The following is an 18,140-nucleotide window of genomic DNA, read 5'->3' on the forward strand; positions in this document are numbered from 1 at the left end:
TAGTTTTACAGCTATGGAATGCTCCTTCCAATTTTTGATGTGTTATGGTTGTGGCATGGCGTTTGGATCTATTTATGTTTATGCCAACAACAACAACAACAACAAAAAAAAAACCCAGTTTGATCCCATAAATGGAATCTGAGGAGGGCAGTGAGTACGCATGCCTTATTACCCCTACCTCATTGAGATAAAGAGGTTGTTTGCGATAGACCCTTTATGTTTATGCCAAGTAGATCAAAATGGTTTATGAGAGTCGTCCAGGAAGGACAGAGGATAGATTGAAAAGGGCAAAGTAGATGCAGAGAGTTAGTAAATTGTCTTGGTTCTATTTCTAAAATTCATGCACACATCCCCCTAAATAAGTGAATACCAAAGAATACAGAAAGAGTGAAATGGAAAGGAATATAGAAAGATTGAAGCAACGAAAGCGGAAGTCATTGCTAGTATAGTAAAGACTGTCATTAAAAGCAAATATAGGGGAGATGGTCATGTTAGGTTGCAACAATATATGGTTGCTTCCACATCCACATTATTATACATAATAGAGGTCAGTCTAGAACAAGCTGCTGAGTGAGCAAGCAATTCAAGAATCCAATACAATGGGGTGGTGAGTTAAAGAATGTACATTTGGGATAGAACTATTTATCTGATGGTGAGGTGATCAAACATCATCAGCATCACTTCCTGCAACATGAGTTTCATGACTGGCCCAGTAATGGCTTCCATCAGGGCCAGAAATCTTAAACCTGTTGAGTTTCAAAAGAAAAGCACCTCAGAGAGGACTTATGAGCTCTGCTCCTAATTACTCAATTCTAAATTAGACTACTGACCGCTCAAGCACGGATTTTCCTTCTTTGTACTTTTGGCTCTTCTCATGGGCGGTCTCCTGCAAAAGAATTACTATTAGCAACTAACTAAAACTGTCTGGTAACTGCCAAATCCATGTTAGCTCTCTGTACTCACATATTTCCATCCAACAATTGACCCACAACAGACGCAGAAAATGTCGGCCACAGTGTGCATACCAGTCATCATGATTCTATTCTCTATCTCGCCAGAAGTGACATTCACTCTGTCAAAGAAAAAAAGGGCATATAGAATATACTGAACCACAAAGTGCACTTTCATTATGTATGTTTCTACTAACTGATGATATGAAATAAAGAGACTTGAGAAGATAAGAACTTATGAGCTTGAAAGCGATCAACTTTGGCACAATATAGGTATTACAGCCATGTAGCTATTGTCTATTGTGATGCTGCTCTAAAGATTTTTTTTTTTTTTTAAAGAGCAAGTAAGAATTTTTTTGAAAATTGATGTGTTAATATTTGTACTCCTGCAAAATACAATTTAATGTACATGATATAACAGTCTGGTATAATTCCAATACGTTCTACACTGATTCCAACAGATTATAAGTAAAAACCAGCTAATTTTATAGTCAATGACATGAATATATCAAGATATACATCTACTGTACCATGATCTTAACAAACTAAACCTAAAAAGTATAGACTACCTTGTTCACACGTTTTCACGTGCATTTCAGATATTTTAAGCTGGTTGTGACCTTTCATAACGATCAATGAATTAGAGCTAATAATAAAATCAAAGATCCTGACTCCTGAGAGCAATGTGACCCAACCCAAGTAGAGTATGCGGCCCAAAGATACAACAACAACAACCCAGTATAATCCCACTTAGTGGGGTCTGGGGAGGGTAGTGTGTATGCAGACCTTACCCCTACCCTGGAGTATGCGGCCCAAAGATATTGCACATAATCCAGTTGCATCCAACTTTTGAAAAGCGAGTCTTCTTCATTTCAATTCATGAAAATTTAGGCTAACTACTACAAACATGAATGCTTCAAAACTTCATCTTTTTTTCACTTTCTAGTTGAAGAACGTCCTCCGCATCAATAAAAGAAGGTACAAGAAGATAGATAAGGAGGATTTACACAGTAGCTCTTTGCATCCTAACTTAGTAGGAGAGGTATGCAATAACAATGTTCATCAAACCAAGCAACACATAACTTGTCCCCCCATCAATGCCAACAAAAGCTTAACAGCAATAACAGGAAATAGAATGGTAATGTCTTTCATACTCTAACAAGAATAAAACTAATAAAAGTTGCACAAGTTTGTGGGACTTGTGATTTTACTGCTGCAACTGTAAAGATTGGACATGTGAAATGTCACAAAAGATTTCTAATGATCGTGTGTGCAGAATCAAAGGGACTTACACCTTACTGAAGAGATAAGCCTTCCCATGTCGGCAGTGGAAAGACTGAAGGAAAGATCAGAGGTAAAACACTGAATCAGATAACTTCATGACTCAGAATGACAACAATTGCTTAGGGGCTGAAAGAAGAAAGTAACATAAACTTAAATGCAAATTACCGTGTAATCATCATTTAGTTCCATTCCAAGCATTTTAATTTTCTAATGAACATAGGTTTTGAATCTCCATCACTTGAAAACATGCTCTAATTATATGCTGTACAAGACAGAGGCAACTCTCCGTAGGACAGATTTGACACAGAAAGTACAGAACAAATACAACGAAAGTCATGCAATCCACATTATAAAGAAATTAAGTATAATGAAGTCACAAAACAGACACCAAGTTGATCAATATAAAAAACAGACAGTACCCAGACCTGAAGCCAGACCTGAAGTATTGAAGCTATTAGTCCACAAACATGGGAACAAATGGCAAATGCCAATCAAGTATACTCCATTTATCAACTCAACAATGAACTCTTCCACATCACAAGAATGGACATCTATTGCATAACTGGTAAAAATAGAAGGATTGCCACATCGGACTTTATCAGCAGTACCAAATATTTTTCCTATGAGAGGTTTTATCTTATTCACAAGAATGCCCATACATGCCCCCTTTTACTCCTAAATCAGCAACACTACAAAACACAGTTCTTGGATGGTAAAAATCCATCCCCTTTAGGCCGAAAATTACTCAATCTCAGACTTTGCTCACTCATATGGCTGATTTTAAGTACCCAACTTTTATTGACAGCTAAATTTACTTTGCAGAGCAAGAACACAGAGAAAAATCAGTAACGTGTTAACATACACACACACAAAAAAAAAAAAAACCACCACCGATCGAGCCAAAGATTGTATTTTTATAACGAAATAAATCTAAATAAGCAAAATTAAAGAAACCCCAGTTGCAAAATTGTATAGATTAAAACAAAAGAGTGATCAAACAGATAAGTAAACTGAGTTAGGAAAAGACGAGTAAAACCTTAGAAACGATGCTTTCAGAAAGAGCAAGATGAGTTCCACAGTGCTTGCAGCTATAGATCTTGCCTTCAAGAGTCAACACAAATAGTCTCCCCATCTTCCCCTCTTTACCTTAGAAGACTTTTGGATCAGTATTAAATTGAAGACGCAGAATTAAGGTTGAAAACTAAAACAACTCAGCAAAGAAGGATATGGATCAAAAGTTTGTCATTGTTGCACTAAATATGTGGGTAGTGGTTTTTGTTTCAGCTGAAAGATAAGTAACGTCAAGAAAGAGAAGGCATTGAATGCGTAAGGGAGACTTCTTTGAATGATGTAAAGAAGATGTACACAAATTACCCTTTTGCGAAGCAAAGGTGCAAAATATAAAAGTGTGTGGACAAAGCTACTTTGAATTTATGTTATTTCCTGCCTACTTACTTGTCACTTTTGTTAAAACAAATAAATTGTTCCCGGAATAGTTGTATAAATTGTATTTTAAAAAAAGAATTAATTATTTTTTATTTTACCTTCACTACTTTCATAAATATTTTAGAAATAAGTAAAAAGATTAAGACATTAATAAATAAATAAGGGCAATTTAGTTATATAAGGGCACATGCACAATAATAATAATAATAATAATAATAATAATAATAATAATAATAATAATAATAGTGAGTCCAATTGTACTTTATATTTACTAGCTTCATTGTAGCGTTGCCTGTGTTCCCTATTTTAATAAGTACTAATTTTTTGTCAAAAAATTACATATATATTTTAAAATTGTGTGTGAATTATAAAAGAAAGTATAAACTTCTCAAATTGATAAATATTAATCTTATATAGCTAACTCAATAAAAGAAAAAAGACTTTGTTCAAAGAAGTCCTCAATCATTATTCAATATATTCATCTTAAATTTTATTCCAATTTTATAATTTTATCAGTTCAATTTCACAAATTATTGTGCTTCATTTTTAGTTTAAGAAAACATATAGTCCTTGAAGATTAAGAATCTTTTTGCAAATATTTTTTAAAATTTATTCTCAAGTTCATCTGAGAAGACACAAACAAGGTTAATTAGCCATACTTTTATTATGATTATGTAATAAATTTTCATATAACATAAATTAAAAAATTAAATTTTATGTCTTCTCACTTTTTCTCCCTCAAAGGTTTTAATGTAATTCTGGTAGTGAGGTTTTAGGTGCTGAGATAAAAAAGACAAAAAAAAGGTTTATGATTTACATAATTTTGTAGAAATGTGCTAAGCAAAGAAAGCATTACTAAAACATACAAATTTAATAGCGCAAACAAATTACTATAAAAAGTTATTGAGTTCACTATATATATATATATATATATATATATATATATATATATATATATATATATATATATATATATATATATATGTGTGTGTGTGTGTGTGTGTGTGTGTGTGTGTGTAACGACCCGATCGGTCGTTTTGAGCATTTGCATTCCATTCAGCTATTTGAAGTTTTGAGTAGCTTCGTAAGATATATTATGACTTGGTTTTAATTTTCAGGTGATTCAGAATTGATTTGGAAGAATGATTCTCAACTAGGAAGCTTTTAGTTGGAAGAGTTGACCAAGTTTTACTTTTAATATTTGATCTCAGATCGAAGTTTTGATGGTTCCATTAGGTCCAGATGGTGATTTTGGATTTGGGCGTATGTCCGAATTTGCATTTGGATATTTCTAGAAGGTTTCAACACTAATTGACGAAAGTTAGAAATTTGAAGGTTTGGAATGTTCATAAGTTTGACCAGGAGTTGACCTTGATGTTATTGGGTTCAGATTGTTGTTCCTGGAATTCGAATAGGTTCGATATGTCATTTGAAACTTGTATGTAAAATTTGGATTTATTCCGGATTGGTTAGGCTTGAATCGGACACTTGATTCAAAGTTTGAAGTTTATTAACTTAAGAGATTGATCTTGATCGACGATTCATGGTTTTCATATTATTATGTATGATTTGAGGCCTCGAGTAGGTTCGTAATATGTTTTGGAACTTGTTGGTATGTTCGGATGGGGTCCTCAGGGGCTCGGGTGAGTTTCGTGGTGGTTTCGGACCATTTTTGGGCCATTTTAAGTTGCTGGTTTTTTACCACAGGGGTGTGCATCACGATCGCGGACATAGGGTCGCGTTCGTAAAGAGCAAATTGCTGTTTTGGGCAATGTGAATTGCGATCGCAGAAGATTTTTCGCGATCGCGTAGAGGAAATTCTGGTGTTACTGATCCGATTTTGGAAGCTTATATCTTGTAATCTTTAATGAATTTGGAGATGATCCAAAAAGGAAAGTTGTAGCCTTTTGTATCTAGTTTTCAGAAATTTATATTTATTATGTGGAGTTGTGTACAAAAAATTTATGGTTGATACACTATAGGCTATCTGAGAAGAGTTTGGGAAGGGTTAATGGAAGTTTGTTCATCGCGATTGCGGGGAAATGGCCATGATAACATAGGGTAAAAATTGTCTTGGAAAATTTTGTAATCGCAATCATGAGGTTTATGACTGTTATCGCGAAGGTTACCTCTGGAACAGTGTATAAAGTACTTTATTTTGAAGGTTTCAGACTTTTTAGCATATTTTGAGCTATGGAGCTCGGATTGAGGCAATCTTCACCATATAGATTGGGGTAAATATTTTCTACTTGGTTTTGATTATATTTCATGAATCCATCATCGATTTGGCATTTGATTGATGATTTTAATAGAAAAATTGGGGGGTTTGTCTATCATTTCATAAAGTGAATTTTTGAGTTTTGAATATCAATTAGGAGTCGGATTTGAGTGAAACTAGTATGGTTGGACTCGTAATTGAATGGATTGTCGAATTTTGTGAGTTTTGTCGGATTTTGAGGTGCGGTCCCGAGTTTGATTTTTGGTTGACTTTGGATTTTTTATTAAAGATTTCACCTTTATCGATGATTTTGTTTTCATTGGTATTATTTGATGTTTTTGAGTTGCTTTTGGTTAGTTTTGAGCTGTTTGGAGGTTGATACATGCGGGATGGAATTTCTAGAGTGTCGTTTGGCTTGCTCAGTATTTTTCTTGGCTTGTTTGAGGCAAGTATCCTATTTAAACTTGATTGAGGCACTAGTTGCCTGAATTATTTGTGATAGCTACATGCTATGAGTGTGCATATGTGTGGGGTGTGAACCCATGTGTGAGCACCAGGGTATTTATCCATGCTTGGGGTAGTACATAGGCTATGATATGTCTAGAGTTGACTGTTAAGTTTTAAGCTATAATGTTTCTCATATTTGTATCATTGTTGTGAATTATTTGAGCCATGCTTGAGATTATGAAGATGCTAATTCCCTGAATAAACTTGGCAATTGCTATTTCTGTGATAAATTGCTAATCTGAGCTATGATAACAGACATTGCACATTCCTACACTTTAGCATGTTATTGTACCATCCAGGAGCATGAAATTTGATATTTATCCATCATATACACGTGTTCTTGTATACTTTCTTCTATATGATATGTTTTGGACTAAGTGCCTGTGACCGCGCCGGGCAAATTGTGTTGTTATGCTTGTGACCATGATGGGTGGATTATGATATTGTGTATGTGACCATGCGAGACGAATTGATATTATTAGCACGTGAGTTCTCCATGAAACACGTTGTTGCGCCCCCTTTTTCTCGCGAAATCGGGTTTCGACATTTCTGGGACAACTCCTTTTGAGAGGGTAGGGAATTGGGATTGAAAGTCGCCACCTAACGGATTAAGGTGCGTTAGGGCACCTAGAGCAGATAACTCCTGTTACTAGTTTACATCTCCAGAGATCGGGTAAGGGTTCGAAATTACCTTAAGAGGAAGGTGTTAGGCATCCCTCGAGGTCCACAACGGTGGGTCCCGACCGAAGTTAACTTATGAATTAGTCTAAAGAAGCGAGAGGAATATTTAATAGGGATGGGGGTCCTAAATTTTTTAGCCTAAAGGATCACCCCGTACAACATAAATAATACTTCATAAATCCCTAGAGTCAGGGTGTTACTCATATTATTCAACGGGCACAGACTATCATCTCCTGCTACCCGATTACTATCTTTAAGTTAATACCTAAAGCTCTCTAATTGATTTTAGTTCGATCCCTATGCGTGCACTACCCGTCCCTTACCTATGGCCCTGGAGGTATTAGGACCTCTATTTGGGATAGTTCTAAACTAAGCCTAGGTTGCTCAAAAATGTAAAAGACTAAGCGACAAACAAAACATGTTAGGACTTTGCAAGTATGAAACAGATAAGGGCTCACGTTAACCTCCGCACATAAACAGCAAATGCACACAATTAATTCAGCAAACCTTATTAACCTTAAAATCCTATAGGTAGGATGTCTATATGAGAAAATAGAGTGCAGAGGCAATTTTATTAAGGCAGGTGTTAAAACCTGTTATTTGCCTACTGATTTTTATTCAGCATGATCTGGACAGTTTGGATAGTAATACAGCACAATCATAAATCCAGAGTTATTAAATCCTACAAGTATATTACTTAAGTGATTACCAAGGGCGATTGTATTCAGAATCAATTGATAGAATCCTATAGGCATGATTTCTACGATTTTGGTGATTACAGACCTATAAACATGATTTCTAGGTGCATCACTGGCTTTAACTTACAGAGATTGGTTATATTCTGTTACATCTCATATTTTAGTACGTGAGAGTACATCGTAAGTCAATTGATGTAATCTAAAAAAATGAGATTGTCATTGAAAGTACATAATGTTATATTGGAGGTTACAAATCTTTAAGATCATGAATAACAAGTACCAAAAGTGTTGGAAAGCTTAGACGCTAAACGAAATGAAGAAAATAAGTTTCGTCGAAAGTCGACAAGTTTAGAATGTTATAACATATACTTTTGGGGTGAGACTAGGGTGATTAATATGATAAAGAGGTTAATTTATGAGTTATTTTAGTCGTACGATAGTCGTGAGTTATGTTTTTAAGTCAAGCGAGTTGTGGAACAAAAGTTGGCAAAGGTCATCACAAGTTACATTCATAATGTGCTGAAATTTAGGTCAAATTTAGCTGCACTTTTCTCCCAATATACTTGAAATCAAGGGATTATATATATATCAAATTGAATATCTACGAGTCTAGTTTCTAATACATTAAACCGTTCATCGATACGATATCGGACCAGAGAGATATTCACGTTTTTACAAGACTGCGCAAGCAGCTCCCAATGGGACCCACAAAGTCTGTTTAAACTTCAGCTTGTATTTAAGTCATTTATATGTCGTTTTAACTTATTTTTCTCATCCAAAACAGTTCCTAAACCCTCCTAAATCCTCTCCAAGGGTTTCTCCATGATTATAGGTGAAAGCCTAAGATAAAAACATGAATCCAAAGCTAGAAATCCCTTGGTGCTTGCTAGATCGTAGTTCTTCATCTTGTGGCTGTTTTGGAGGATTCTTCAAAGGTAAGTAACTTCAGATTTCATATTGTAAGATAAGAATCAGTCCCTTATTCATATGTATTAGAGTTTTAAGGTGAAATACAAGTGTTTACACACCAACTTGAACACAAAAGTTGATTCAAGAAGAGATTACCACTCCTATAGTGTTGTAGTGTGATTGAGGGTTGTTGTGAGCTACACCAGCTGGGGATTTCAAGTTGTATCTACTTCCTAAGGTAAGTAAATCATGTTCTTGGTTGTGCTTAAGGTCAATCATGTGTTGGTTGAGTTGTTTGTGTAAAAATCTACAAGATAGTAATTGACAGGGCATAAAGAATCGTTATCTTTTTTGTGGTCTGTGTTGAGCCTATATATATGGTTTGTTGTGGCTAAAAATTGTTATAAATAGTTTTATTATGTTGTGTATGTTGTTGTTAATCTAATCTATGTGCTAATTCAATGGATCGGAGAAGATAACATGAAAAATAAGAGGTTGACGATAAAGGTTGAGGTGCTAGGCGTGTGGATTATATTTGAAGATTATGCTTATGATGATTTGGGTTGAAAATGATATGGTAAGCATAAGTATAATGTTATGGATGTTGTAGGAAGATTCATGGAAAAGGAATTTGATTCAAACTATATTTTGTTAATCGTAAATCGAGCTTGCCGCTCAAAATGGTTGTTGAACTAATCGAGAGCTTATTGTAAATTATATTGTTGTTGTTTGGGCTGTTTGGTGACTTTTGGTATTATATGGGATGTATTACAAATAGGGGAGATGCTGTCCGTTTTCTTGTAGAATATTGGTTTCCGAATATGAGAGTTACAAAGCTTATATAATGCCGACAAAGTCGGTTAACTCATTGTAGAAGTAAGAAGATCATGTTGAGCTTGCTTGACGATTGGATAGAAGATTTCAAAGGTATGTTAAGGCACTTTCTTCTTTCTTTTGGCATGATCTAAAATGAAATGAACATAAACGATATGCTATTTTATAAGGATCTACTCCTAACAACTAAGGCTGCCCGTGTTGTTCTTTCCTTATAAAGTTATACTAAGCAAGTATATATGATCCTTGAATCCTATTGAGGTTCATATTGATGGTATGGATGTCAATAATGTTAATCAAGGGTGAGACGACCTTATGTTACTCCGAAAGGTTTAAAACTTAATTCCATGAGTCTAGTATGCATTATATATATGTATCTATTTTACTCTACCGAGCCGCTCTATAGTCGGCCGAGTACGACACCTATTGTGCAACCACTGATCAGTTGGGTTTTACCGAGCTCCACGTGGCCGGGTACGATTCTATCGAGCCTTATGATGGCCGGGTATATTTTTACTGAGTCCTCTTCGAGGCCGGGTATGATATGATGATGATGATGCCCACAGAGGCGTATGCTTTTTAAAAGTTTATGTATATATATGTATCATGCATTTCATGTCAGTATCACATAGAGGCACTCGGATGTTACAGGTTGTATCTTCTTTACCTCTCTTTACATTATTGTTCATATTTATGCTTTCCTGCCTTACATACTCAATACTTATTCGTATTGACGTCCCTTTTGCCTGGGGACGCTGCATTTCATGCCCACAGGTCTTGATTGATAGGTTGACAGTCCTCCTAATAGACTATCAGCTCAGCGGAAGGTGTTGGTGCACTCCACTTGCTCCGGAGTTGCCTATTTGGTCAGTATGCTTTGGACATATATTGATTGGTATGGCAGGGCCCTATCCCGACCTTTATGACATTTATATACTCTTACAGGCTTGAAGACAGATGTCATGTATATGGATACTTGTATGGCCTTGTCGGCCTATGTTTTGAGTGTCCAAATGATCATTTCAGTCTTATAGGCCTGCATGTCACGTGTATAAGTTTGTATATCATGTTGGGTTGTCATATATTGAGTATTCCCTTATGTTTTATTCTTGTTATCTCATGACGACCTTTCTGGATCATTTACCCATAATGGTATGATAAGAAAGATATATTATGTTGGTAGTCAGTTGAGTAAGGCACCGGGTGCCCGTCGCGGCCCTTCGGTTTGGGTCGTGACATATTCCTTTTTAATCCTATAGGCATGATCTCTAACTACTGTACTTACTTAAGTCCTATAGGCATGATTTCTACGAGTTGTGTACATGCAGAAATTAAGCAGATTCCTAGAAAATCGATCAAATCAAACATCGAGGTCCTATGAGCATGATTGCTAATGCACATTTGTTGAATTGACGGATCCTATGAGTAGGACTTCTAATATGCAAATACAAAATTAACACTATCAATGAAAATCCTATAGGCAAGTTTTCTAAGCATAGTAGAACTCATATAGTTTTTACCAAATAAATAGAATTAACAGCATAACTGAATCCTATAGGCAGTATTTCTACCCAGTTTAGCAAAAAAAAAAAAAAATAAGAAAACCCCCCAACTTTACTAAATATCCCAGAATTTGTTATTACAGACCAGAATAGCAAATGAATTATACAATAGTAATGAGACACTATAGGGAACCTTCATTAGGCCCAAATAAACTTAGGAACCAAGCCTTCCAACCATAACAACTTTGAGGCACAACATAGTGATTCATCCATAGCACATTAGAACCAGGTTTCTAGTGTGTCAAAGTTCCCAAGGGTCTCAAGGACCTAGGGTAATGCTCACAGCAGAACCATACATTCATAAGATAGCTCATAACAGATTGGAAAACCAGTCTCCAATGTGTCAGAGTTCACATGAGTCTCATGTGGACCCTGAGCAGTGCTCACATTGGAGTGGTTGAGAACCTAAGGGGATAAGAGCGGGGATTTTAAAATCAGTACATAAAAGAGGTGGGGGTGGGGTGGTTTAAAACAATTTGAATTCAGAAGAAACCAGGTTTAAAACACAGAATTGCATTCAGAAAGAAATAACAAAGTTTACAAAGTACATAGTTTCAAACAAGTTAATTCAGAAGAGAGACCTAATAACACTATGGAGCATGCTGACATTTAAGACAACTATTGTTTAATCACAAAAGCAATTAGGCAAAAACAGTTCATTTGGCCAGACATATGAATTAAGTAACCATACGAAAATTTGTAGAGTTAGGATTAATGAACCAATTTCATGCTAATAGTATTATAGAGATACTAAGTTCGGAACAAGTGTAAGACTAACAAATAGTGCATGAAATGAATTTAAGCATTATGCTAACTTATAAGAGGATTCACATCATTCAAACTAGTCAATCTTAAACTAACAGCGTCATTCATAGGGCTGGATGAGATCATAGAATCACATAAGGACAGAATCATACTTGGAATTAAAACATGCTAGTCGAACAAAGCATAGAGAATGAAATTACAAAGGATTAGGGCATACCAGTTAAGTAATAAAGCAAGTTAATATGCCATAGCAGTTAAGTTCCAGAATAATTTGGCCTTGGCTTTCAGCCGGCTAAAACTAGAAATAATGAGCACAAAATCAGAGTGAAAGAACCAAGTTTTAGTGAGATTATGAGAGTTCGAGTCTTGTTTTAAAGGGGAAGGGGAGAAGGGTTTAAATATTATTCAACTAAGTGAACAAATAAGGGAAGCAATCAAACACACATAAACAAGGGAAAAAAATAATCACAGAATCATATGAAGTCTAGTTTAAGGATAGATAGTACAAAGTTCAGTAAATTAGCAGGGAATAATGGCGTGTAATTAGGCGAGTAACACTTAGAATAAGGAAAATATCATTTGGAATCAATTATCAATCAGTTTAAAAGCAAAATAAGGTACATGAATAAAGAAAACATGGTAGACTGAATATAAATAAGGAAGATATTAGTCACGTATGAGAAAGGAAAGAGTATTGAAAAATTAGTAAAAGTTCTGAACCCTAGTTTTAAGGAAAACCATAGTACCAGGATATACACAAAAGCAATAACATAAGATGTAGACCCAAATAGCACTTAAAATCAAAGAGTCAAATTAATTTTGGTCTGATTTAAGAAAATCTGAGAACCCTAAGTTTAAGTTAAGTAAAAATTATTCAGAAATATCTATGAAACATCATATAGAGATGCACATAGATAGATACACGAAAACATTACAGAAGATATTCAACCAAAATAGAACCAGAACAAATCTTAAAAGATCTGAGCCCTAATTTTAGGGCAAAATAAATTAGCCGGAAAACCTTTAACGAAAATTGTGAAAAATATTCATAGATAGACATGCGGAAACATAGATGACATTTTTAACAAAAATAAGGACAAAATATTAACAGATCTTAAAAGATCTAAACCCTAGCTTTAGGGTAAACAAAGATTAGAGAAAATCCCAGAGATTCGTACTCGAAAAGATGAAGAATGAACATAGATGAAGAAAAGAGAAAGATTCGAACCAGATTTGGTCCAAAAATAGGGAAATCGGCTTGCCATATTAGGTACGACATTAGGTTATACCATAATTGAGTAGCCAGTAGCGAGATAAGACCAATAAGGTAAGAAAATCATCAAGGGACTTCATATCCGATTGGAATCAAAGAAGGAAATTAGATGACGACGTTAAGGTTTCAGAGATGAAGAGAGGAGAGAGTTTAAGGGAGGCGTTTGGTAAGAAATGGCTAGGTTTTGGGAAAGGTAGGTTAATTAAAAATGGACGGACGAATGAGGGCCGTTGGTCTTGAAAGATCAATGACTAGGATTAAAGGGGGAATTTTGGTCGGGTAAAAATAGGTACTGGGTTAGGGTATTATTTGATTTGGGCTGGGCGAAGGTATTATGTAGTTAGGCTGGGGTAATTGGGTTGGTTTGGGTAGCTTTAGGTCCGAAATTATCACGACCCCAAACCACCCCAGTCGTGATGACGCCTATTGTAGTACTAGGCAAGCCGATTCAATATTTACAACAATGTGCTCTTTTATAAATTCATTTTCTAATCAGATAAATCTCAAATCTCTCAATTTAATTTATATAAAAATACGCAGAAACAAGTACGTAAATACATCAACACAGCCCGAATCTGGTGTCACTAGTCATGAGCCACTAAGTACAACTCAACAATGTCTGCTTAATATAAAATAAGTCTGAAATATAAAGTACTAGAATAGGAAGGAGAAAGGCAAGGCTGCGAACGTCGTGTAACTACCTTGCAATCTCCAGATAAGACTCTGAAGGCAACGATCAACTCTCACTCGGAGGCTCTAGCACCTAGATCTGCACACATGGTGCAGGGAGTAACGTGAATACGCCAACTCAGTAAGTAACCAAGGTAAATAAAGGTTGAGTGCAGTGACGAGCATTTAAAATCATGTACATACTTTATACAAAAAAAACAGAAATATCAAAGTCAAAATCTTTAGTTCAATAACCAAATATCTCGTAAAAACTCCCGTTTCAATAAAAATCCTTTAAAGCATTTATTCAACATTTATCAATAGAGGTTCAGTATAAAAGAAGAGTGAAAACAAAAAATCTCATAAACAAGCCCATCGGGCAAAGTATCACTCATAAGTATAGCCCCTTGAGCATGCCTCTCAGTCACTCGTGACTCAACTCTCGTCAATCAGTACTCACACTCAACACTCCCGCTCAATAGAGATCTCATAATATTAACCACTGTGGCGTGCAACCCGATCCGTAATATATAGTCGACTACACTCACTGGGGGTATACAGACTCCGAAGGGGCTCCTACAGCCCAAGTGCTATATCGATGTGGCGCGCAGCCCAATCCAACATATCGCTACGGCGTGTAGCCCGATCCATATATATAAATATCGCTGCGGAGTGCACCCCGATCCATATATATATATATATATATATATATATATCGCTGCAGCGTGCAGCTCGATCCATAGATATATATAATCCTCACCATCAGGTCCTCGACCTCTCTCTTAGTCATTAACCTCACAGCCACTCGGGCATTTTAGTGACAATCAAGGAACTCAGCCCAAACAATTTTCTTATATTTGAAAGTAGAGTAATGAATCTGAATCAATAATAAATAGGAAAAATCATGAATGAGGATATGCTTTCAAATCAAAACTGTGTGAGGAAAGTAGTAAAATACCCCTAAGGGTCGAAACAGTTCGGCACAAGGCCCCAAACATGGCATTCAACCCAAGTTAATAGATTCATTTCTAAAACATATGGAGATCATATTAAGTTTATCAAAATATGCAACTATACAATCGCCACAGGACTTACCAAGTCACAATCCTTATGGGTGCACGCCCACACACTCGTCACCTAGCATGTGCATCACCTCATTTACCAAACAGTATGAAATTCTGGGGTTTTATACCCTCAAGTCAAGATTTACAATCGTTAGTTACCTCAAATCGGATGGAGATTCTACTCCGTAATGCCCTTACCTCTCGACTCGGTCTCAAATCATCCCGAATCTATCCAACATCAGAATCATAACATCAATATAAGCTAAAGGGACAAAGCCCATACGAAAATCATCAAATAAACTTAAAATCCCGAAATTGGTCAAACCTGACCCCCGGTCCCAAATCTCGGATTTCGATAAAAAGTAGATCACTAGAATCCTTATCCTTCCATGAGTCTGTACATACTAAGAACATCAAAATCGGACCCCAATTGGCCCCTCAAATCCCCAATGGAAACTCTCCAATACCAACCCCTAATTCTCCAATTTTAACTCTTAATTTCCAATAATTTCAAGCAAATCAGTAAGATAATGCCATAAAATCGAGTATTGGGTTCAAAAATCTTACCTCCAAGTGTTATCCCTTGAATCCCTCTTCAAATACTCTTTAAAAGCTCTCAACCCGTCTAAAAAATGGTGGAACAAGGCTGAAAATTGCGAAGGAAGGATTATATAGTTTCTGCCTAGGTATTTCTGTACATGCGGACAAATTATCGCACCTGCGGACCGCTTCTGCGGTCCAAAATACCGCACCTACGGTTTTCACTTAAGGGATAACTCCCACATCTTCGGTTAGAACCTCTCACCTGCGGCCCCGCAGGTGCGCTAGAAGCTCCGCACCTGCGATCTAACTCCAATTGACCAAAACCGCTTCTGCGACCTCCTCCACGCATCTTGTAACGACCCAACCTGTTGTTTTAAGAATTTACGCCCCTATACCCTTTTAACTGCTTTCCCCGTGTTTATTTCTGCTATTTCGATTTGCCGGGATGTTCAGTTTTTGAGTTTTGGAGAGTTTTGGGACACTTAGTCCCTAAATGAGAGCTTAAGTGTTAGAAATTTGACTATAATCGGAACAATGTTAAGACGGCCTCAGAATGGAATTATGATGGTTACGTTAGCTCCGTTGGGTGATTTCAGGCTTAGGGGCATGTTCGGATTGTGTTTTGGAGGTCCGTAGCTAATCTAGGCTTGAAATGCCGAAAGTCGAATTTTGAAGTTTCCGGTTTGATAGTGAGATTTTGATATGAGGTTTGGAATGGAATTTCGGAAGTTGGAGTAGCTCCGTAGTGTTGAATGTGATGTATGTGCAAAATTCCAGGTCATTCAAACTAGGTTTGATAGACTTTTTGATCGAAAGCGTATTTTTAGACTTTTGGAGTTCTTAGGCTTGAATTCGCGGTTGATTCGTCATTTCGATGTTGTTTTAGGTGTTTTAAGGATCGGTATAAGTTTGGACAGTGGTATTAAACTTGTTGGTGCCTTTGGTTGAGGTCCCGGGGGACCTCGGGTTGGTTTCAAAAGGTTGTCGGAAGAATTTGGAATTTGTTTGAGCAGCTTCAGCTGCTAGTCTTCTGTCATAACCGCACCTGCGGCATTGCCATCACAGAAGCGGAAATGAGGAGGAACAGCAGGAGCCGCAGAAGCGGGCGATTTACTGCAGAAGTAGTACCGCATCTGCGTATGGGGAGTCGCAGGTGCGGAAGGATGAGTTTAATGATTTGTCGCAGATGCGCCCCTTGTTCTGCAATAACATGACCGCAGAAGCGGATTAGCTGGGCAGAAACATATAAATTCTTGCCTTCGCGAATTTGAGCTATTTTCACCTCTTTTCAAACGAGAAGAAGTCTTGGGGAGCATTTTCAAGAGGGATTTTTAGAGGGATTCATTGGGGTAAGGTCTTTGGTCCCTAAACTCGTTATTGGGGTGATTTTTATAATTATAAACATGTAAATTTAAGAAAAATCAGTGGTAATTTGGGGGTTAGGGTTTGAATAATTAGAGACATTTGAGTGATGATTTGAGAGACCATTTGGGGTCCGATTTTGGTATGACTGAACTCGTGAGAGTGTGAGGATTCTTGAAATATAAATTTTACCTGATTCCGAGACGTGGGCCCTAGGGGCGTTTTGGTCATTTTACCTAATTTCGTGTTTTAGCTTAGAATTTCTTTGTAGAATAAGTTACTTGAAGTGTTATTTACATTATGAAATTGAATTTAATAGATTTGGGCCATTTGGAGTTGAGTACTCGTGGAAAGAGCGTGGTTTCGGATTGATTTGAGCTGGTTCGAGGTAAGTGGCTTGCCTAACCTTGTGTGGGGGGACCTTCCCCTTAGGATTTGGTATATTTGATAATTGAAATGCCTTGTACGTGAGGTGACGAGTGCGTACTTGAGCTAATTGTTGAAAAATCCGATTTTCTTTAAGTAATTTCAATGGTGTTCCTTTTTCCTGTTTTATACTACTTGCAAATTTAAGCCTGTTGTTAGCTTAGAAAAAGCATGTTTAATTGACTTGATTGCTTATATGCTTAAACTGCCTTAATTGTATTATGTGAAGCATGCTAGGTTAGAATTACCTGTTTACTTGGTACGAAATTGAGCTTAATTGAGTATTCTTTGTGTTGTTGCTTTGTGTTATCATATTGGGACTACGGGACGGCATCTCGGGAGATCCCCTGCACGTATTTATGATTGAGCTGAGGTGCGGGATACCGAGAGATCCCTAGCACGTATATTGAGGATACCAAGAGTTCCTCGAGATACTGAGAGATTCCTAGCACGTATATTGAGGATACCAAGAGATCCCCGGGATACCGAGAGATCCCTAGCATGTATATTGAGGATACCAAGAGATCCCTGGCATATATTGAGAATACCGAGAGATCCTCGGGATACCAAGAGATCCCTGACATATATTGAGGGTACTAAGAGATCCTCGGGATACTGAGAGATCCCCTGTTATTATCCTTGTGAAGAATGGTATTCCTTGTAATTGTTTTTGCCTCTGTTTCAGTTATTGAGTTCCTTATATTCCTGTATTAAATTCTTATTGTTAGCTTTCAACTGTACTGTTTACCTTATTATGTCATACCTTATATTTTTACTTACCTCAGTAGGGCCCTACTTCCTCGTCACTACCAGACCGAGGTTAGTCTTGCACTTACTGAGTACCGCTGTGGTGTACTCATGCCATTTCTGCGCATATTTTTCATGTGCAGATCCAGGTACTTCGACTCAGTCCTATCACCCTTGAGGTAAGGCGACTGCTCCAGAGACT

General features: G+C 36.7%; 1 protein-coding gene across 2 annotated transcripts; it reads right to left on the bottom strand.

The window, feature by feature from the left end:
* Window positions 1-437: 437 nt before the first annotated feature.
* On the bottom strand, window positions 438-3,637 carry LOC104230809 (protein yippee-like). Of its 2 annotated transcripts, XM_070174506.1 has the most exons (6): window positions 3,271-3,599; window positions 2,400-2,496; window positions 2,243-2,286; window positions 964-1,072; window positions 831-886; window positions 438-746 (listed from the first exon to the last, which is right to left on the bottom strand). In XM_070174506.1, exons 2-6 carry the CDS (start codon window positions 2,430-2,432, stop codon window positions 662-664), a joined length of 327 nt encoding a protein of 108 aa, XP_070030607.1. In that variant the 5' UTR covers window positions 2,433-2,496; window positions 3,271-3,599; the 3' UTR covers window positions 438-661. The 2 variants fall into 2 exon arrangements, with proteins under 2 accessions (XP_070030607.1, XP_009781999.1); XM_009783697.2 differs by lacking the exon at window positions 2,400-2,496 and having other exon boundaries at window positions 3,271-3,637.
* Between the last annotated feature and the right edge of the window lie 14,503 nt (window positions 3,638-18,140).

Source organism: Nicotiana sylvestris, chromosome 5 (assembly GCF_000393655.2).
Source record: "Nicotiana sylvestris chromosome 5, ASM39365v2, whole genome shotgun sequence".
Classification (NCBI taxonomy): Eukaryota; Viridiplantae; Streptophyta; class Magnoliopsida; order Solanales; family Solanaceae; genus Nicotiana; species Nicotiana sylvestris.

Coding starts and splice junctions, on each gene's coding strand:
- LOC104230809 (XM_009783697.2), bottom strand. CDS start 3,366: ATGGGGAGACTATTTGTGTTGACTCTTGAAGGCAAGATCTATAGCTGC. Junction 1,073..2,242: donor GCTTATCTCTTCAGTAAGGT/GTAAGTCCCTTT, acceptor TTTCTTTGACAG/AGTGAATGTCACTTCTGGCG. Junction 747..830: donor GGAAAATCCGTGCTTGAGCG/GTCAGTAGTCTA, acceptor GAAACTCAACAG/GTTTAAGATTTCTGGCCCTG.